We start from the raw sequence: 15,882 nt of genomic DNA on the forward strand, positions 1-15,882 counted from the left end.
TCCCCAGCCAGCACATCTGCTGCTGGCTCTGCGGACCTGGTCTCTATGGAGAGGGGCGGGCATCATGGGGCAGAAACATTTGCCAGCTGGACTCGGGCACAGGGTCCTGGGATCCCGGGACTGCCCTCTTCCCCACTCCTTACCCCTCATCCCCACTTGTCTTTTCAACAAGGGGGCTCCTGCTTTCTGCTGAGTGAACTGGGATGCTTCCAGGTACATGTATGTTGCCAGTCTGGGCACACATATGGTTCAGCAGGGCTTTTCACAGCCCACAACTCGAGAGCTCCTTTTTAAATGCCCAGAGTACATCACCTTTCTCCAGCTGGTCCTTTTCCCCAAATATTCACGCAGGAAGCAAAGATGCCAAAATAGTAGCTGAAACTCTATTTCTTGTGGCCCCTCCCAGCCGTTCAGGAATCCTGAGAAGCAGCGGAAAAGTCTCTCCAGGTGAGCATCTCCCTGTGAGGATGCAGAGGCCAGTCTAAGGCCAAGGGCGGAGCAGAAAAATAAGGCAGTGTCCAGGCTTCCCAACCCCAAAGGAAATGGCAGCGCATCTTGGAAGGAGCTGGCTAAGGGCAAATCCTAGGTCTCCTCCAAAGTCACCCTCACTGACACTCTGACATAAACACAGGTGTTACCAAGGCTCACAGCCACTCACAAAATCCTAGTTGGAAAGCCATAAGAAATCAATTGCATGTGAATATACATTTGATGTATATTTATGGCCCCTGCACCATGGTGACCCACAGATCCCAGCGCACACACCTCCTTGTCCTAGTCCCCATGGGTCTGCATGTGCACAGTAAATTGTAGATGACCAACACATGCACACACAGTCTTGCACATGTGTGTGTGCACCCACTCTATACTGAAGGTGAGGCCATATGCAGATTGTCAAAAATGTTACAGCCTAAGTCCCATAGCTGGCTAATGTCCATTCTAGCCTGGCCCACTGGCTAACATTCAAAGTTAAAAAAAAAAAAAAAAATCAGCAAAACAGGTGACTATACAGACACCCTCACTGTCTCCCCCAGCAGGTAGGAGCCATTCACTTTACCAGGTTAACCAGGAAAGACACAATCAGGAAAATTGAAGGTATATTCACACCTCCCTTGGGTATTTTCTGTTTGTGCTGAACAATGAACATTAGTCAGCTGCTAAACAATGGCAGTATCATAGGCACAGTAACTGGGGCTGCCCCCCTGCCCCCCACCCTCCCCAGCCTGGCCCACTCGCTCAGCCGTCAGCACTAGGGTTCTGGCTGGAGACCATCCTGGCAGTGTACAACTGGGTCCCGGGTCAGGCCATCGAGGTGGATTCATTGTGCAAAGCTGAGCAGCCGAGAAGGGAATGGATATCAGAGTCTAGGCCAGTATCAGGCGACGAGGGGCGGCCTGTCCCATAAACACAGAGAGTCAGGCTCAGACATACTTTCTAGACCACTCGGACCAGGGTGCTGGGCCCAGGCTCTGCCATATCTCCTCCTCCCTTCCAACCTTGACTATTCGGCCTTGAAGCTGAGTCTGAGACATTCCACAGCACTGCCTCCCAAATGGGCACTGGGATGCCTGCTTACCCGCGCTGAAAACCCCAGGCCAGCAGGATTGCTTTTGCCATAACGTCCTGCCCAGCAAGCCAGAGCACACCACTGTCTGTGAGCAATGGGGAGAGAGGAGAATGACCCAACAGTCCTGACACCCCAGGTTTCGAAGGACGCCACCATGACAGCGAGCTCTGCACAGGCTGCAGAGAAGGGGGTGCTGCGGCCCAACAGGTCTTCCGAGGGTGTGCGCTCGACACCTGGGGCGTGTGTTCTCTTTCCAGACAAAAGGTTTGGGGAAGCCAATTAGGGAGGGTGTGGTGTAGGTGGGACACCAGCTCAGCGCACCTGCTTCTAAGACAGGTTCTCTGCCTCCTCTCCCGGGCTCCTCCTGTCCCTCTGGGACGCAGCCCCCGTGCCCCACTGGCCCTGTCCTCTGAGTGAACAGATTCATCTCAGAGGCTTGTGGGGCTTCACCACCCTGCCTGGTAAAGTCTGTGTTGTTGAAAACATACTTCTGTGCTTACACATCAATAGCCGGATTTGGAGTGTTTTGAAGTCCGTGGGCCACCACACACAGCCCGGGGGGGGCTCCCCTCCCCCACCCTCCACGCCCCCTGCCATAGCCTAGGAGAACCCAGAAAGGAGCATCAGGCTGCCAAGTCCCCAGAGAGAAGCACAGCGGGCAATCAGAAGGGTGCCTGAGGGTGATGGTAAATGGGGTGCGGGAGGGTGACTTCTGGGCCCACCAGCCTCTGTCCAAGTGTCGTGTGGGCACTACCACATCCACCTCCCTCCCTTCACAGAAGCACCAGGGCCACAGGCACCGGGTAGAGGAGGCTGGCGGGTCGGGGAACTCTGGCTGCCCCGCTGACTGACGCTACCCAGCCAGGACAATTACGATCAATCAAGGAGGCTTATTAACTGCCTGTCTGAGCTGTGTGGTTCCTTCTCTGCGTCCCACCCCCTCAATCTGGATTTTTGTTTGGGGGGAGTGTCTCCACTTGAGCCAGGTGACAGTGTCACCTCCCTGCCCCCACTTCCTGAGTGGGAGGAAGCAGGGCAGGCCTCCAGCCCCCAAAGAAGGAACGAACTACCAAGCACAGCACCACAAAGCTGGGGAAGAGAGTAACAAAAGGAGGGGAGAATGGGGGGGGGGAGTGAACTTCCCCTCCCCAAACCTTCCCACTCTTTGTCTGACCCAGGATTGGGTTAACCCCTAGTATGCTGGTCCACACAGGCCTCAGGAAAGCTGTCCTTTTGCTGGGTTCTGGGTGTGGGCAATATGGGATTGAAGGGTTCCCAGAAGCCCAAACCCCGGTGTCGGACAAGTGCTAGAGCCTGAGCTTCTAGCATGTCCTGCTGGCTTCCCAGGAGGCCCAGGGAAAGATGAAGACCTCTCATCCTCACCACCAGCCTGCTTCGAGGAGGGACTCGACCATGCCTCTTTGAAACGGGCAGTGACACCTGTGTGCCCAGGAACTTACCCTCACCCCGCACACCTAGCAGGGCAGCGCCCCCCAGGCTGCAGGGCCGGGGGCACCGTGGTGCGGGCTTTCACAAACCACTTTCTCCGCCATCGGCCACTCCGAGGCATTTTCGGAGCCCTGGCAGTGAGCTGGTGGTGGACGGGGTACAAAAGTGAATGCGGCCAGGTTCCTCCCTTCCAGAAGTGCAGGCCAGCCCCGCAAAACACACAACGTGGCTGGCCCTCAGATAACAGACAGCCCTCCGAGTCTGCAACATCGCACGTACCTCCTCCGCGGAGCGGCCGGCACAGCCGAGACCCAACATTCTCGCCCCACGCGGAGCCGGTCTCTCTGTACTTCGACCCCTTATTTTGCCACCTAAGGCCGGGGCCACGTGCTCCAGCCAAGCCCCCACCCTGCCCAGCCTCCTCCCCAAGCCCCCCATCTAGCTAGTGCGGGAGGTAGTCTCAGGTTTCCTTCACGAAGGCTGGAGGAACTCCCCCAAACCCCTCCCCCACTCCACCCGCCAGCCCCGACTGGCGCGCGGTGTCCCGAGCCACCGTGGGAGCCAGGCAGCTTCCCCAGGGACACAAAGGGTTAAATCCAGGCGAGGGGACTCGGTCGGATTTGCCTCCTAAACGCATTTTCCAGTTCATTCCCCAGCACAAAACGCCCGGGCCAGTCCCAGCCTCCGCCCCCACCCCATCCGTCAGAGGGGCCACCGCGGGCCACCCCCGGGGTCGGGCGTCGCGTTAACCCCTCGGCCGCCAGCATCTCAAGGAAGGACACGCGGGGCACCCTCGGAAAAGTGGGTCATGCAGCTACCTGGCTGGCAAGAAGCCCGCGGTGCCTCCTGCGGGAAGAGCCCCCCAAACTGCGATTGCAGTTCCGAGGCGAAGCCCAGCCCTGCGCAAGGCGGGGAGGTTGCGATCTCGCGCCGCCGGGGCCTCACCCTCCGGGTAAAGGAGCCGCAGGTGAGCCCTGCCGCAGGAGCGGGCCCTCCGCGTCGGTGGTGGGGCGACGCGGTGCGGCAGCGCCCGAAACCATCTGGCAAAGGGGCTGGTAGAAGAAACGAAGCCCCCCTGCTATCCGCCAAGCCCTGCAGCCCACCAGATCCGAGACTGACGCCCTCCCCCTGGGGCTGTTGTCTCGTACCCCGAGACGGTGATTACGGTGATTATTTTGCATTTATGTAACATGAAGTGTTTGCAAACGGCTTCCGGAGCCGATTATTAAATAAATAGAACGTTAATACATATTATTATTTTTGTGTGAAAAACTGCGCGGAGAAAGTGCTTTCTTGCTACACAGAGACGTGCATCCTACTGCTTCCCTGCAGGGCAGGCTGTTCGGCTGCTCAACCTCTCTTTCTCCGCCGTGCCACCCGGTACCCCCTTACCTAAGCCGTGACCCAACTTTTCTGGCTCCTTTCACTCCCTACAACCCAGACGTGCCTGCCATCCAGCTCCCAGCCCCGGGGGAGGCACTGGTTGGGGGTATGTGTGTGTGTGGGGGGAAAGGCAGAGGCGGAACGCGCTTACCTGGGAGGAAGAAGGCGGTCAAGCCGAGAGCGAGTCCCCACCAGCGTCCAGCGGCGCCCGCAAGCCCCATCCGAGCCATCGGGGGCCGGGGGTCCGGCGAGAGGGGCCGCGAGGAGAGCGCTCCTCGCGCTCCAGAAAGCAGCCCGGAAGACGAAGGCGATCCCTGCAGGCCGGCGGGCGCTCTGAAGATCCAGGTCAACCTCAGCCGTCGGCCGGGGAGGGGTGGGCTGGGTGGGATCGGCGCGGACGCAATCCGGGCCCCGGGCGGCCGCCGGCTCAGAGGCTCGGCAGATGCCCGCCGCAAGTTGCACGAGTCATGCCCCCTTCTCCTCCTCCGCTCTCCTCCCCGCGCCGGTCCCCGCCCTCTTCTTCCACGCAGAGCCGGGCTGGGGAGAGGGACCCACCCCCGGCGCGCCCGGCTGCCCGGCGCGGGCTCCCGGCCCCCGGCGCGCTCACACCCTCCCGCTCGGCTCCAACTTGAAGGCGTCCATGGGCGGCCGTCCTCCGAGGGCGGCGGGACGAGCGAGGGCGGCGGGCGGGCGGCGCGGTGGGCTCGGGGCCCAGGCGGAGGGCGCGCGGCTCGGCGGCCCAGCCGATCGGGCGGTGCGGCTCCAGGCGAGGAGAGCGACCCGGGGCGCCGCGTCCCCGCAGCGCCGCAGCTGCTCGCTCTGCCGGGTCCCGGCGATCCGCAACAATGTGGAGCTGCCCGGGCACCGAGTCGAGCCGCGCTCGCTCCTCTCCCTCTCTTTCTCTCACTCGCCGAGCTCCAGCCTCTCAGCCGCTCTCCCCGTGATGTCAGCCCGAGGGGGAGGGGTTAGCGTTAACCCCCTCCTGGCTCCCACGCGCGGCCCGCGCTCGGCCCCGGCCTCCGCCCCGCCGCGCACACCTTCCGGTCCCAGGCAGAGGCGGATCCCTAGCAAGGGCCGTGGGGTCGCGCTCAGGCCCAGTGCTCGGGAGATGCCCCTTCGGTCGCCTTTCCGCCGGGGAGAGGGCCGAAGGGCTAGCCGCCCTCCTCCGTCGCTGACAAAGGGAGGCAGTGACCCCTAGCGGCCGGCGTCAGGGGAGAAGCCGCTCGGTGGGGGCGGAGTTAGGACGGGGTGGAGGCGGGGCTGTGGAGGAGCGGGCGTGCAGTACGGAGAACCCAGGATCCAGCAGTGTCCGAGGCGAAAGGTCTTCTCCAGGCCCTCTCCTCCAACCCTGGCCCCACTTTACAGACGAGGAGACAAAGGCCCAAAGAAGGGCAAGGCGGCTCGCCCAGGGGCATGAGCAGAAAGTGGCAGGGTTCGGATTAGAACCCAGTAGCTCCTGCTTCTCTCATCACCTGAACGCTAAATGGAGAGGCAGCTATGCGGGGGTATCCTCCGGAAGCTGCCAGGGAAGTCGGTGGTGGGCATTCGTGGGTGAGATGGGGCCACTGAGGTTTCTGGTCTTTTCTAATACACGCTCCCTTCAGGAGTTCCTTTTCCAAACACTGAAGCCCCCTCCCCTCCCTAAACAGAGCAAGAAATCTTGCTCTGCACCGTTATGCGGAACCTCTGTTTTGAGCGATCTGCAGGATACCCGCGAAAGGGACCCATCCAGTGTCCGCGGCAAGGCAGGGATTCTCCGCCCCATCCCATTCGCCACCCACCACATCCGGGTGTGGTTGGCTTCCTGCCAAGGCGGCTGGGCCCTCTGGACCCTTGGCAGCCCGGCGCCTGCTCTCTGTTCCTTCCCTCTGGACCCCATCCTCTCCCTCAAGAGGAGACAGACAGAGTTTCCCACTAAGGAGAAGCAAGTTCTTCCCGGACGCCTGACCGGACAATGCTCCCTTTGCCCATTGCTGCCCTTTGCCCAGCAGGCAGGAGCAGATGGGAAGTGGCCCATTCCTGATAAAACGTAAATTTTAGTTCCTGGGAGTAGGCGGAGCAGAAAGAGGATGGGCAAGGAGGACACCGCTTTCCCACTATTTGGGATCTGGCCCTGGAGTGTCTCTTGGTTTCCTGCTGAAGCTTGTAGACTAAAGCGCTCACGTAAACATTCACACTCATACATCCATCTTTTACACTTAACAAATGTAATTGGGCTTTCTTTGTACCAAACACCATACCAGGCTTGGGGATACAGAGACATCGTCATTGCCCTAAGCGCACTCAGTCTAGTTAGGGGGCAGAGGGGGAAGACAAACAGAAACAGATGTTATAAACAAGCATTTAATGTGTGTGGTGTGTCCCGGAGATGTGCACACATGATATAATGGGTCTCAGAGAAAGTGTCCAGTTCAGTCTGGGGTGGGGTGGGGATCAGGGAAGGCTTCTGTGGGGAAGGCACACAGGGGCTGAGTGAGTTATCTATCAGACAGAGGCAAGTGCTGGAGGAGAGAGGCATTAAGCTGTACCTGAGCCTAAGACTTGGGGAAAGGAGAGACCTGCAGTGAATACCAGGTAGCCACCAGGAGGGTTTTACCTGGAGAATGCCTTATCAATTTGGTTTGTGGTAGACCAGTCTGGCCCTATACTTTAAGGACCAGTGCTGGACTGAGTTCACTGCAGTGGTCTCAGACTCTGCTTCTGAGTACTTATTCACTCACCATTGGGCTGTCACCTCCTCCAGGACAGGACCACTTGTAGGAGCTGGACTGGATAGGTTGAAGGGGCAATTCCAGATGCACCAATGCCTGCTAGTTCCCCGCTTATGTTCTCCCATCTCTCCATCCTTGGGTAAGGCTTCTTTGATCTTCTGCTATTAAATGGGCTTCCACTGAGAGTGTGCCTGGGGGTTGGCATGGCTGCCTGGGGATGGGTTGGGTGGAGAAGATGGAGGCGGATTAAACCAGTCCCTGAAACACGCAAAGCACCAACATGGGTGCCAGCTTGTATGTGTTGTGTGTGTGTGAGTGTGTGTGTGTGCGTGTGCGCGTGTGCAGTGGGATGCAGTAGACAGGAAAGGGAGCCAGGAAGGGACAAAGAGAAATAAGATAGAGCTTGTTTACTCAGATAGATGATTCACTGAACAAATATCTTTTTGAGCATCTACTATGCTATGTACTGAGGTCACCAAAGTGAGCAAGAGCCGAGACCTTACTCAAATAACTATATTATAGGATGGAAGTTGTTTGCTGCCAAAGAGAGCCAACAAAATACTGGCGTCCAGAGCAGAGACCGAGTGCTTCTCATTGTGGAGAGCAGGGAAGGCTTCTGGAAGAGGTGGCCTTGAAGTGTTGATCAGATTTGGACCAAGGGAGATGGAGGGGACACTTTCAGAGGAGGGAAACACTTGTACAAGGACATGAAAGTTGGAGAGGTTGGGGCCTGTTTGGGAGCAGCAGGTGGTCCAGCTTGTTTTGCATTTTGAAGATCATAAGAGAAAGGGTCAAGTAGGTGCAACTAGATTGTGAAAGGTCTGGAATGTTTCCCTCAGTGACGGGAAGAAACATAGGACCAAGCATCAGGAGACTAAGTTCTGGTCCCTACTCTTATGCCGGAAGGAAGCCCAGGAGTCATTCTTGCTTCTTCCCTCTTCTTTGACCATCATATTCCAATTCAAAAGCAAATGTCGGGTATGCCTCCAATAGATGTCTTAAGTCTAGTGACATGGCTCCATTTCTACTGTTATCACCCTAGTCCGTGCGCTCATGATTTCTGCCCGATCCTTGCAATATCCTTGCAGTAGAGCCAGTGCACACTGAGGGGAGGGAGTACAATGCAGTGCTCAAGCACACAGGACCCTGGAGCTAGACTGCCTAGATTCGAATCCTCAAACTCCAGTTCTGTCAGTCAGTAGCTGTGTGTCCTTGGGCCACTGACTTAACCTCTCTGTCCTCACCTTCCTCATGTGTAAAATGAGGGGGAATAAAATACTTACTCATGGACTTGCAAGGATTAAATGAGTTAAACACATTAAGTACTTGAAACAATGCCTGGTGTACAGGAAGAACGGTTTAAGTGTTAGTCATCGTTATTACTGTAATCTCTCTCCCTGCATCCAGTTTTGCTCCTCTCTGCCACGGTGCCAGAGGGATATATGTATTTTTAAAACTTTTTATTTTGAAATAGTTTTGGGCTTACAGAAGAGATGTAAAAATGGTACAGAGTTTTCATGTGTCCTTCATCCAGCTTCCCCTAATATTAATGTTTTACATAACCATGGTACCTTTGTTAAACCTAAGAAATAAGTATTGGTATAATACTATTAACTCAACTACAGAATTTATTCAGATGTCTTTTTCTTCTGCTAATGTCTACTTTTGTTCCAGGATCCAATACACAATACCCCATTGATTTAGCAGTGGATTGTCTTCCAAAGCAAATGATTAGGTCCCAATGCCTGAGAAGCCTTCCTTGGCCAGCCAGCCTCTGAGGCAAGTGTCAAGTTCTCAGTAAGGCTGTTGAGGCTGCCTGCTTCTGCAGCCCTTTCTCAGCCTGCTCCAGGGTTTTGAGTAGGAGCCGCTGGGCTTTCCGGAGGTTCCGGCTACCAAACTTGCTTCCTTGGGCTTCACCGAAGCTGTTCCATCTGCCTCAATGCCCTTCTACTTCTTTTGACCAGCTACTTATCTATCCTTCAGGGCTCAGTTTACATGTGTCACTTCCCCAGGGTGGCCCACTTTGCCCTTCAGACCAGGCCAGTCCCTTCCTATATGCTCCCACAGTTTCCTTCGCAAACTTGTGACCACTTTCAGTAGTGGTTTATAATACTTGGTTCACTCCCTGCTGGGCTGTCAGCCCCTCCAGGGCAGGACCTCTTGTGTCTTGTCCTCTGCTTTATTGCTGGCACCTAGAACGTGTCTGGCACTCAGTAGGCACTTCATGAAAATGTGTTGGTTGACTAAATACATCTTGTGCAACTTTCTACCAGTCACTTCTCCTCTCTGGGCCTGTTTTCTCACCCGCAGACTGATGAATTTATTTTTTTCAGTGGTTTTCTAACTGTGGTTTGAAAGCCCTAGAATTTCCTGGGATCCCTATTCCCTGCTTCAATAGGGACCATGTTTAAAGAGCGTACTGTCTTCATGCTCTTCAAACATTGGACTTCTGAGAAAGAGTCTTCATAATGGACTCTGCTGCTTAAAAAGTTTGAACCCCCTGACATATTATTACATTGTATATTATGCATTGCATATAGTTGCATCATTTTATGACTCCATGATTTTTGTTTTATTTCCTGCAGGCAGTGGTGAGCCATTGAAGGTTTCTGAACAGAGCAGTGCTTATTGGGAGCTGTCAGAGCTGGGCTTCCAGGAGATGAATCTGGCAATAACGTGGGTAGGACAGACAGATGAGGACTGGTCAGTGAGGGAGGAGGGGGGGCGAGGAGAGAGGGTTGTCATGGAAGCCAAGTGAGGAGAGAATTTAATGGAGGAGGAGGTTTCCAATAGTGGCTGATGCTGCAGAGAGCAGGTGGGAATCAGAGGAGGCCTCTGGATACAGTGGCAAAAACGCCAGTGACCTTTGAGAGGGTGGTGTTGGGGGCAGAACCCAGATCAAAGTGGCAGCAGAAGAATGTGGAAGGTGAAAAAGCAGAGGCAGCTGGTGTCCACCCCGCTCTTGAGGAATTTGGTGGTGAACAGAATGAGTAAAATGGATGAGGATCTTGAAGAGGATTAGCACGACAGAGACCAAGGGGCTTGTTTGCCCCTTTGTGATGGGAAATCAAAAGCTCCTGAGCATCCTGAGGCAGAAGGAAGAGAGCTAGTGGACGGTGAAGATTGGCCAAACAAGTGTAAGAAGTGAAAGGGGGTGTACTTCGTGGGGCAGGCCCTAGAGGAAGCGTGGCTGGTGGGACTAGGGTGGAGGAGGGGTTAGCCTTGGAAAAGAGAGGACTCATTTTTCTCTGAGCCTGGAGGGAAGGTGAAGAGAGCAGTGAAGATGGAAGTTTTGGGGGTGGAAAGCAGGGAAGTTAATAATAAGGTCATTGCAGTAAAGTAGGAGTTGGAGTTAACTGCAGAGAGAGGCTGGAAGGTGGCCTCAGACCTCATAAGGGAGAAGGCCAAAGGAGGTGGAAGTGAGGTGTGATTAGCAAGCTCCCAAAACCCTGACGGGAAAAGGAACAAGCCTAGCCTCTGTGCTTTCACAGAGAAGAATCAAGACCAATGGGTATATACGTTGGGGAAGTCGATTTCAACTTAGCCTAAGGAAGACTGTTCAGGGAACCGACAATGGAATGAACTCCCTGTCCCTTTTCAGACTGAAGCCCCAGGTTCATTTATCAGGGATGCCCTGGATGGGATTCTTGCTCTGACCTGGAGAGTATACCAGATGAATTCCACGTTCCCTCCTGGCTCTGAGACTCAATGACTACAGGAATGACAGTCTGCTCAAAGGACAGGCCCTTGGGCTCACCTTTCTTACCTTCTCCACAGCTGAGGGCAGTGACTAGACAGAGACCAGCCCTGAGGAAGGTGCCCTACCCAGGAAACTGTCCCCACCGTCCCCCCTCGGCTTCCACAGGCTCTTCCAGAGAGGCAGCTGTTGGGCTTGGGGAAGGCCCAAAGTCAATACAATAAAGACTTCCCCTCCTGGCCATCTCCCAGGCCCCTCTGTGTCATTCACTAATTGGCTAATAAAACTCACTTTGATGTGAGGGGAGTCCTGTTAAGAAGTCCCCAAGATTCCCCAATCCCCTGAAATCTGTTGATAGGACGAGATGAACTTGAACCTACATTAGAGTGATATGCTGAATGGGAGTCACCCTCTCCTGTGTCCCCAGTCCCCAGTCTGGGGTCAGTGGAGGCTGAGGGCAAGGCGAGAGAAGAGAAGGAATCTCATGGAGGAAGTGTGGCCAAAGCCCTAGCCAGCCCCAGAGAGGACTGGCTGGCATTGGTGCCCACTTCATTAACCTGACAGGCTAGCCTCACCCCAGGCAGTGCTCCCTGGGGGTAGTCGGGAAACCACAGCATCTAATTACTGTTATCATCGCCCTGGTAGCTGTGGTGATTATGATGGTGCCTCCGTATCCCGTATCCCACAGTGCTTAGAGACGTTTAATTATTGTTATTCTTACAGAGATTCCTGCAGAGCCTCCCTGTTACCACGGCTGCCATTGCTCTTGAAGATGACAGATCAGTGGAACGCAGCTGCCCCCCAGGTCCGACGACCTACTATGTCAAAGTGGTACCTCAGTGGCTAATAGGCAGCTAGCCTCTCCCTGGTGGGCCATGGTTTCCTAGGGATCTCTGTGGCTCTGAGGGCTGGAGCTCTGAGCGGTGATTGAAAGGCCCCAGTTCCCTCTTGAACCACCCAATTCTCCAGAAAGAAGGGATTCCAGAAGGTAAATCAGTCTACACCCTGCCTCTGCTTGGAAGACCCTCAACACGTTCCTGTGAATCACCACATCCAAAACCCTAGGGAATTCTGGATATGATAGGGGGAGCATTCCTCATTTGGGGTGGGAATACTTAAAATTCAACAGTGGTGCCAAGAAGAGGGTTTCAGTAAGGATACCCATGGACCAGGGAGCTTAGACCAAGAGATGGGAAGAGGATGGGTCAAATTCCAGCCTGGAGCATACCCAGTGCAGAAAGAGGTGAAAGGGAAAAAGACTTAGAGAAAGAAAGAAGACACTCAACCTCCCACCCGCACTCTCTCCCCTTCCATGTTGCCTTTAGATTCAGGCTGGAGGGGGGCGTTGTGGTCAGGATAATTATCAGGATCATGGAGAGGAAACGGATTTTTTTTGAGAGCCATATGGAAGCCAAGAAATGGAATTTATTGTAAGGGAGGAACAGAGTTCCTGGGTCAGCCCAGCCCTGCAGAGAAAGTGCATGGTGCATGCTCGCCCTGGGAGTGGACGTGAGGCTAAGTGTCCTTCTCTAGGGCGCTGATCTTTTCAGGATCTGATGAAAGCTGTGTCCCTCTGCCCTGCAAACAGCACACATGCCAAGGACAGTGTTTACATGGCAACCCGCAGGAGCCCAGCTGGAGCCCTGAGTTAGCAATCCCTGCTGAGAAAGGGGTCTTTCAGGAAGGAGACAACCCTGAGCCCAAACTCCCTGTGATCTAAGCTAATGGGTGTTAGTGACATGGAGGATTCAGAATGAGGCAAATCTAAAGGAGAGTTCTGTAATGTGAAGTGAAAAAGAGAACAAGCATGATACTTACACTTCATCGCGGTTCTGTAAAAAATCCGCACTTAGGGCCTCCCTGGTGGCGCAAGTGGTTGAGAGTCCGCCTGCCGATGCAGGGGATACGGGTTCGTGCCCCGGTCTGGGAGGATCCCATATGCCGCGGAGCGGCTGGGCCCGTGAGCCATGGCCGCTGAGCCTGCGCGTCCGGAGCCTGTGCTCCGCAACGGGGGAGGCCACAACAGTGAGAGGCCCGCATACCGCAAAAAAAAAAAAAAAAAAATATCCGCACTTAGAAAGAGAAAAATACAAAGGCAACATGGAGAAATGAAAATGTTTTGTGAGTGAAGTTTCTTTTTATTTTTAAAATTTGCTTTAATATCATTATGAAGTTATTTTAATAGTAGACTTAGTTTTCTTCTATATTATGTAAAGTGCTTTCCCTCCAGAAATGAGCATCTTTTTGAATTCTATTTGATTGAGGTTAGTATTAATGCCCTGTACTCCTGGACACATGCTTCTGGAGAGAGTTGCTCCAGGGCAGTGCCAAGTGGTCTGGAGAGGCCATCCAAAGGGTGGGTCACTGAATTTTGAGGACCCTCAGGAGGCAGTTGAGCAGGGAGTGGACACTTGATTTGGAGTCAGGAGTCCTAGGTTTGCATCCCAGACAAGAAGGGTGGTCAACTGTCCCATTTTGCCTGGGGCTGAGGGGGTTCCCAGGACATGGAACTTTCAGCGCTAAAACTAGGAAAGCTCTGGGCAAACAGTGAGCTGGCCCCCTATGAACGAGACACTTTAACCTCTCTGTGCCTCAGTTTCCTCATTTGTAAAGGGATGCTGATGACTTCCAAGACCTTTGTAAAAGCACTTTGTAAACTCTACCATCTTCAGCCCTGTTGGGATGATGATGATGATTGGTGGGGTAGGATGGGGGATGGAGTGGGGAAAGGAGTGGTTCTCCCCAGCCTTGAGATCTGAGAACTCAAGCGCCTGTTCAAATGCACACTGTGATGTAGATACGTGGAGAGCTTGAGACAGCCACTCTCTCTCAACAGGCTTTTAAAAATAATGCATTCAACAAATATTTACGCACCACCTATGACCTGGTACCATGCTAGGCATTGGAATAAAGCTATGTACTACTGAGACATGCTCCGTTTGTGGCTGGGGCCAAAGTCTAATGAGGAAGAAAGGTTCTATTAGGAAGTGGGATGATAAGGAAATCTAGAGGCCTATGGGCGTGTCAGGTGAGTGGGGACCCCTCCCTAATCTGGGGTCAGGAAGCTTTCCTGCAGAGGTGAGCTGATCCCTGAGGGGTGAGAACTGGCTAGCCAGGCATGTCGCATGGAAAAATCAGGCAGAAGGAAAGGCAGTGAGAAGGCCCAGGGGGCTGGATGCCTCAAAGGACTGAGAGTTCAGTCTGGTGGGTGCGGTGCAAGAGGAGTGGGAAGCGGGGGGCCTGGGAGGTGCATGCCCAGGTTGTGTGGGCCTTGTACACTGGAGTTTGGACTTAATCCTGAGGGCAGTGAGGAGCCGTGGTGGTGTGGCAGAGACAGAAAGGATGTTTCACACCTGGCCAGTGGGCAGCCCCAGCCCCTATTAGGCTAAGATGGTGTTCCTGGGCCAGGCACTGGGTTTGGCCTGTCACAGCCACGTCCTCTGGACCTGAAGGTGCCAGTTGTCTTTTCTGCTCCCAAGGCCCCCGAGCCTGGCCCATCTGCTGAGCACTCCTGCGGCTTCAAGGGTGGAGTAGTCAATCGGTACCTTCCCCTGGCAGGGGCCCTGCTGCCTGGCACAGACTGGGGCTCCAGAGAGTAGAGTGGCACCTCCCCTCCCAGGCACACTGCTGTCATCACAATGGGTGTGTGGGCCTGATGGCTGCTTGGCAATGAGTTCAGGGTATGCCAGGGGCTCCCACAGCCCAGGCAGCTGATAAATAATGAACAATTACACCATCGACCCAGGAACAGGGAGGTGGGTGTGTGCCCACACGCATGTACGTGCACACACATGCTTGCGTGCACACACTCAGATTCACTGCAACTCAGGTGAGCACATGGAGAGATTCCCTGCTATGTGCATGAGATGAATAGGCACACATCACGTTACATTCGCCCAACACTGACACACAGATGGTACAAATGCTCCACAACTAGGCCTCCCATAGATGCCTGCATACCTACACTGGCCCAACCTCCATATCAAGTGTTTAGCAAAATACCTGGCATATAGGATTATTATATTGCTGTATTTTAGTATGATATTATACTAAGATAACTTGAATGTGTGCCCATGAACCAATATACTCATAGCCACATACATCCCCTGTATGCACCTTTAAAGGCAGGTGCCTACACAAGAACTCCGTCCTTCCACAAATCTGGTACATATACCCCTGTGCCCACAAACAAGCTCACTCTCAGAGACACACAGATTGCCATAATCGGCTTTCCCAGTTGCACCTACACACAATCACAACACCAATAATAATAATAGCAAAACCAGGCTGGGTGATTGCTTTATGTTTCTCAAAGGCTTTTGAGGCCTGTAATCTCATTTGATCCTCACAGCAGCCCGGTGAGGTAGGTGGGTGGAGCAGGCATTATTACCCCAGGTTTACGGTTGAAGAAGCAAAAGCCAGAGAGGTTAAATACACCATCTGGGAGGCGGCCTGGAACCCAGATCTGACTTCTCCGTCGTGAGCTTCTCCTGGCCTCCGATGCCTGTTTGACAACTGCTAGCTGTCGCTATGGAAAGCAGCAACCAGGGTGGGGGCCTGGTGCTACATTCTGGATTCCTGGTCAAAACATTTCTTGGAGTCAACTGGGCTGAGAAGTGGGAATTGGAGGCTGATAAAGGGAAACCGCCATCATTAGAAATCCCATAAAGTCTCATTTACAACTCCTGTCAGATGAAAAGAGCAAATTGACTGCGTTGGAGGGAAAAGCAAATACGGATTTCCTTGAGGATTGCCCAGCCTCAGACAGCTGATCCCAGAGGGTCCAGAGGTCCTGAGTCGGGGGGGGGGGGTCCTGTCCCATCAGGGCTCTCCCCATCTCTGTGCCCTTCGTCTCCCCTCTGTCTGGGCTGGCCTCTGGGTCCTTAAGCTCTAGTAGTAGAAGAAGGGGAGAGAAAAGATCAAAGAAGGTGCCTCCCCCTTCCCCAGACCCTTCTCTCCTCTCGCACTGCATCTGAAGCCTCCCTATTTTGCTCGATCCTGAGCCTTCAGGACCCATTCTGTCCCCAACCTGGTTGGGGCAGAAATGGGGGACAGGCTGCCAGCCCGACTTGACC

The 15,882-nt window shown here is 54.2% G+C and overlaps 1 protein-coding gene across 1 annotated transcript in view; it reads right to left on the minus strand.

Moving 5' to 3' along the window:
* Positions 1-5,576, minus strand: part of NECTIN1 (nectin cell adhesion molecule 1) — a 68,754-nt gene extending 63,178 nt beyond the window's left edge. The window contains exon 1 of the mRNA XM_060104364.1: positions 4,551-5,576. Coding sequence (XP_059960347.1) covers positions 4,551-4,629 — 79 coding nt within the window. The 5' untranslated portion in view covers positions 4,630-5,576. The remainder of the gene's footprint in view (positions 1-4,550) is intronic.
* Positions 5,577-15,882: the final 10,306 nt, after the last annotated feature.

Source organism: Mesoplodon densirostris, chromosome 7, assembly GCF_025265405.1.
Source record: "Mesoplodon densirostris isolate mMesDen1 chromosome 7, mMesDen1 primary haplotype, whole genome shotgun sequence".
Classification (NCBI taxonomy): Eukaryota; Metazoa; Chordata; class Mammalia; order Artiodactyla; family Ziphiidae; genus Mesoplodon; species Mesoplodon densirostris.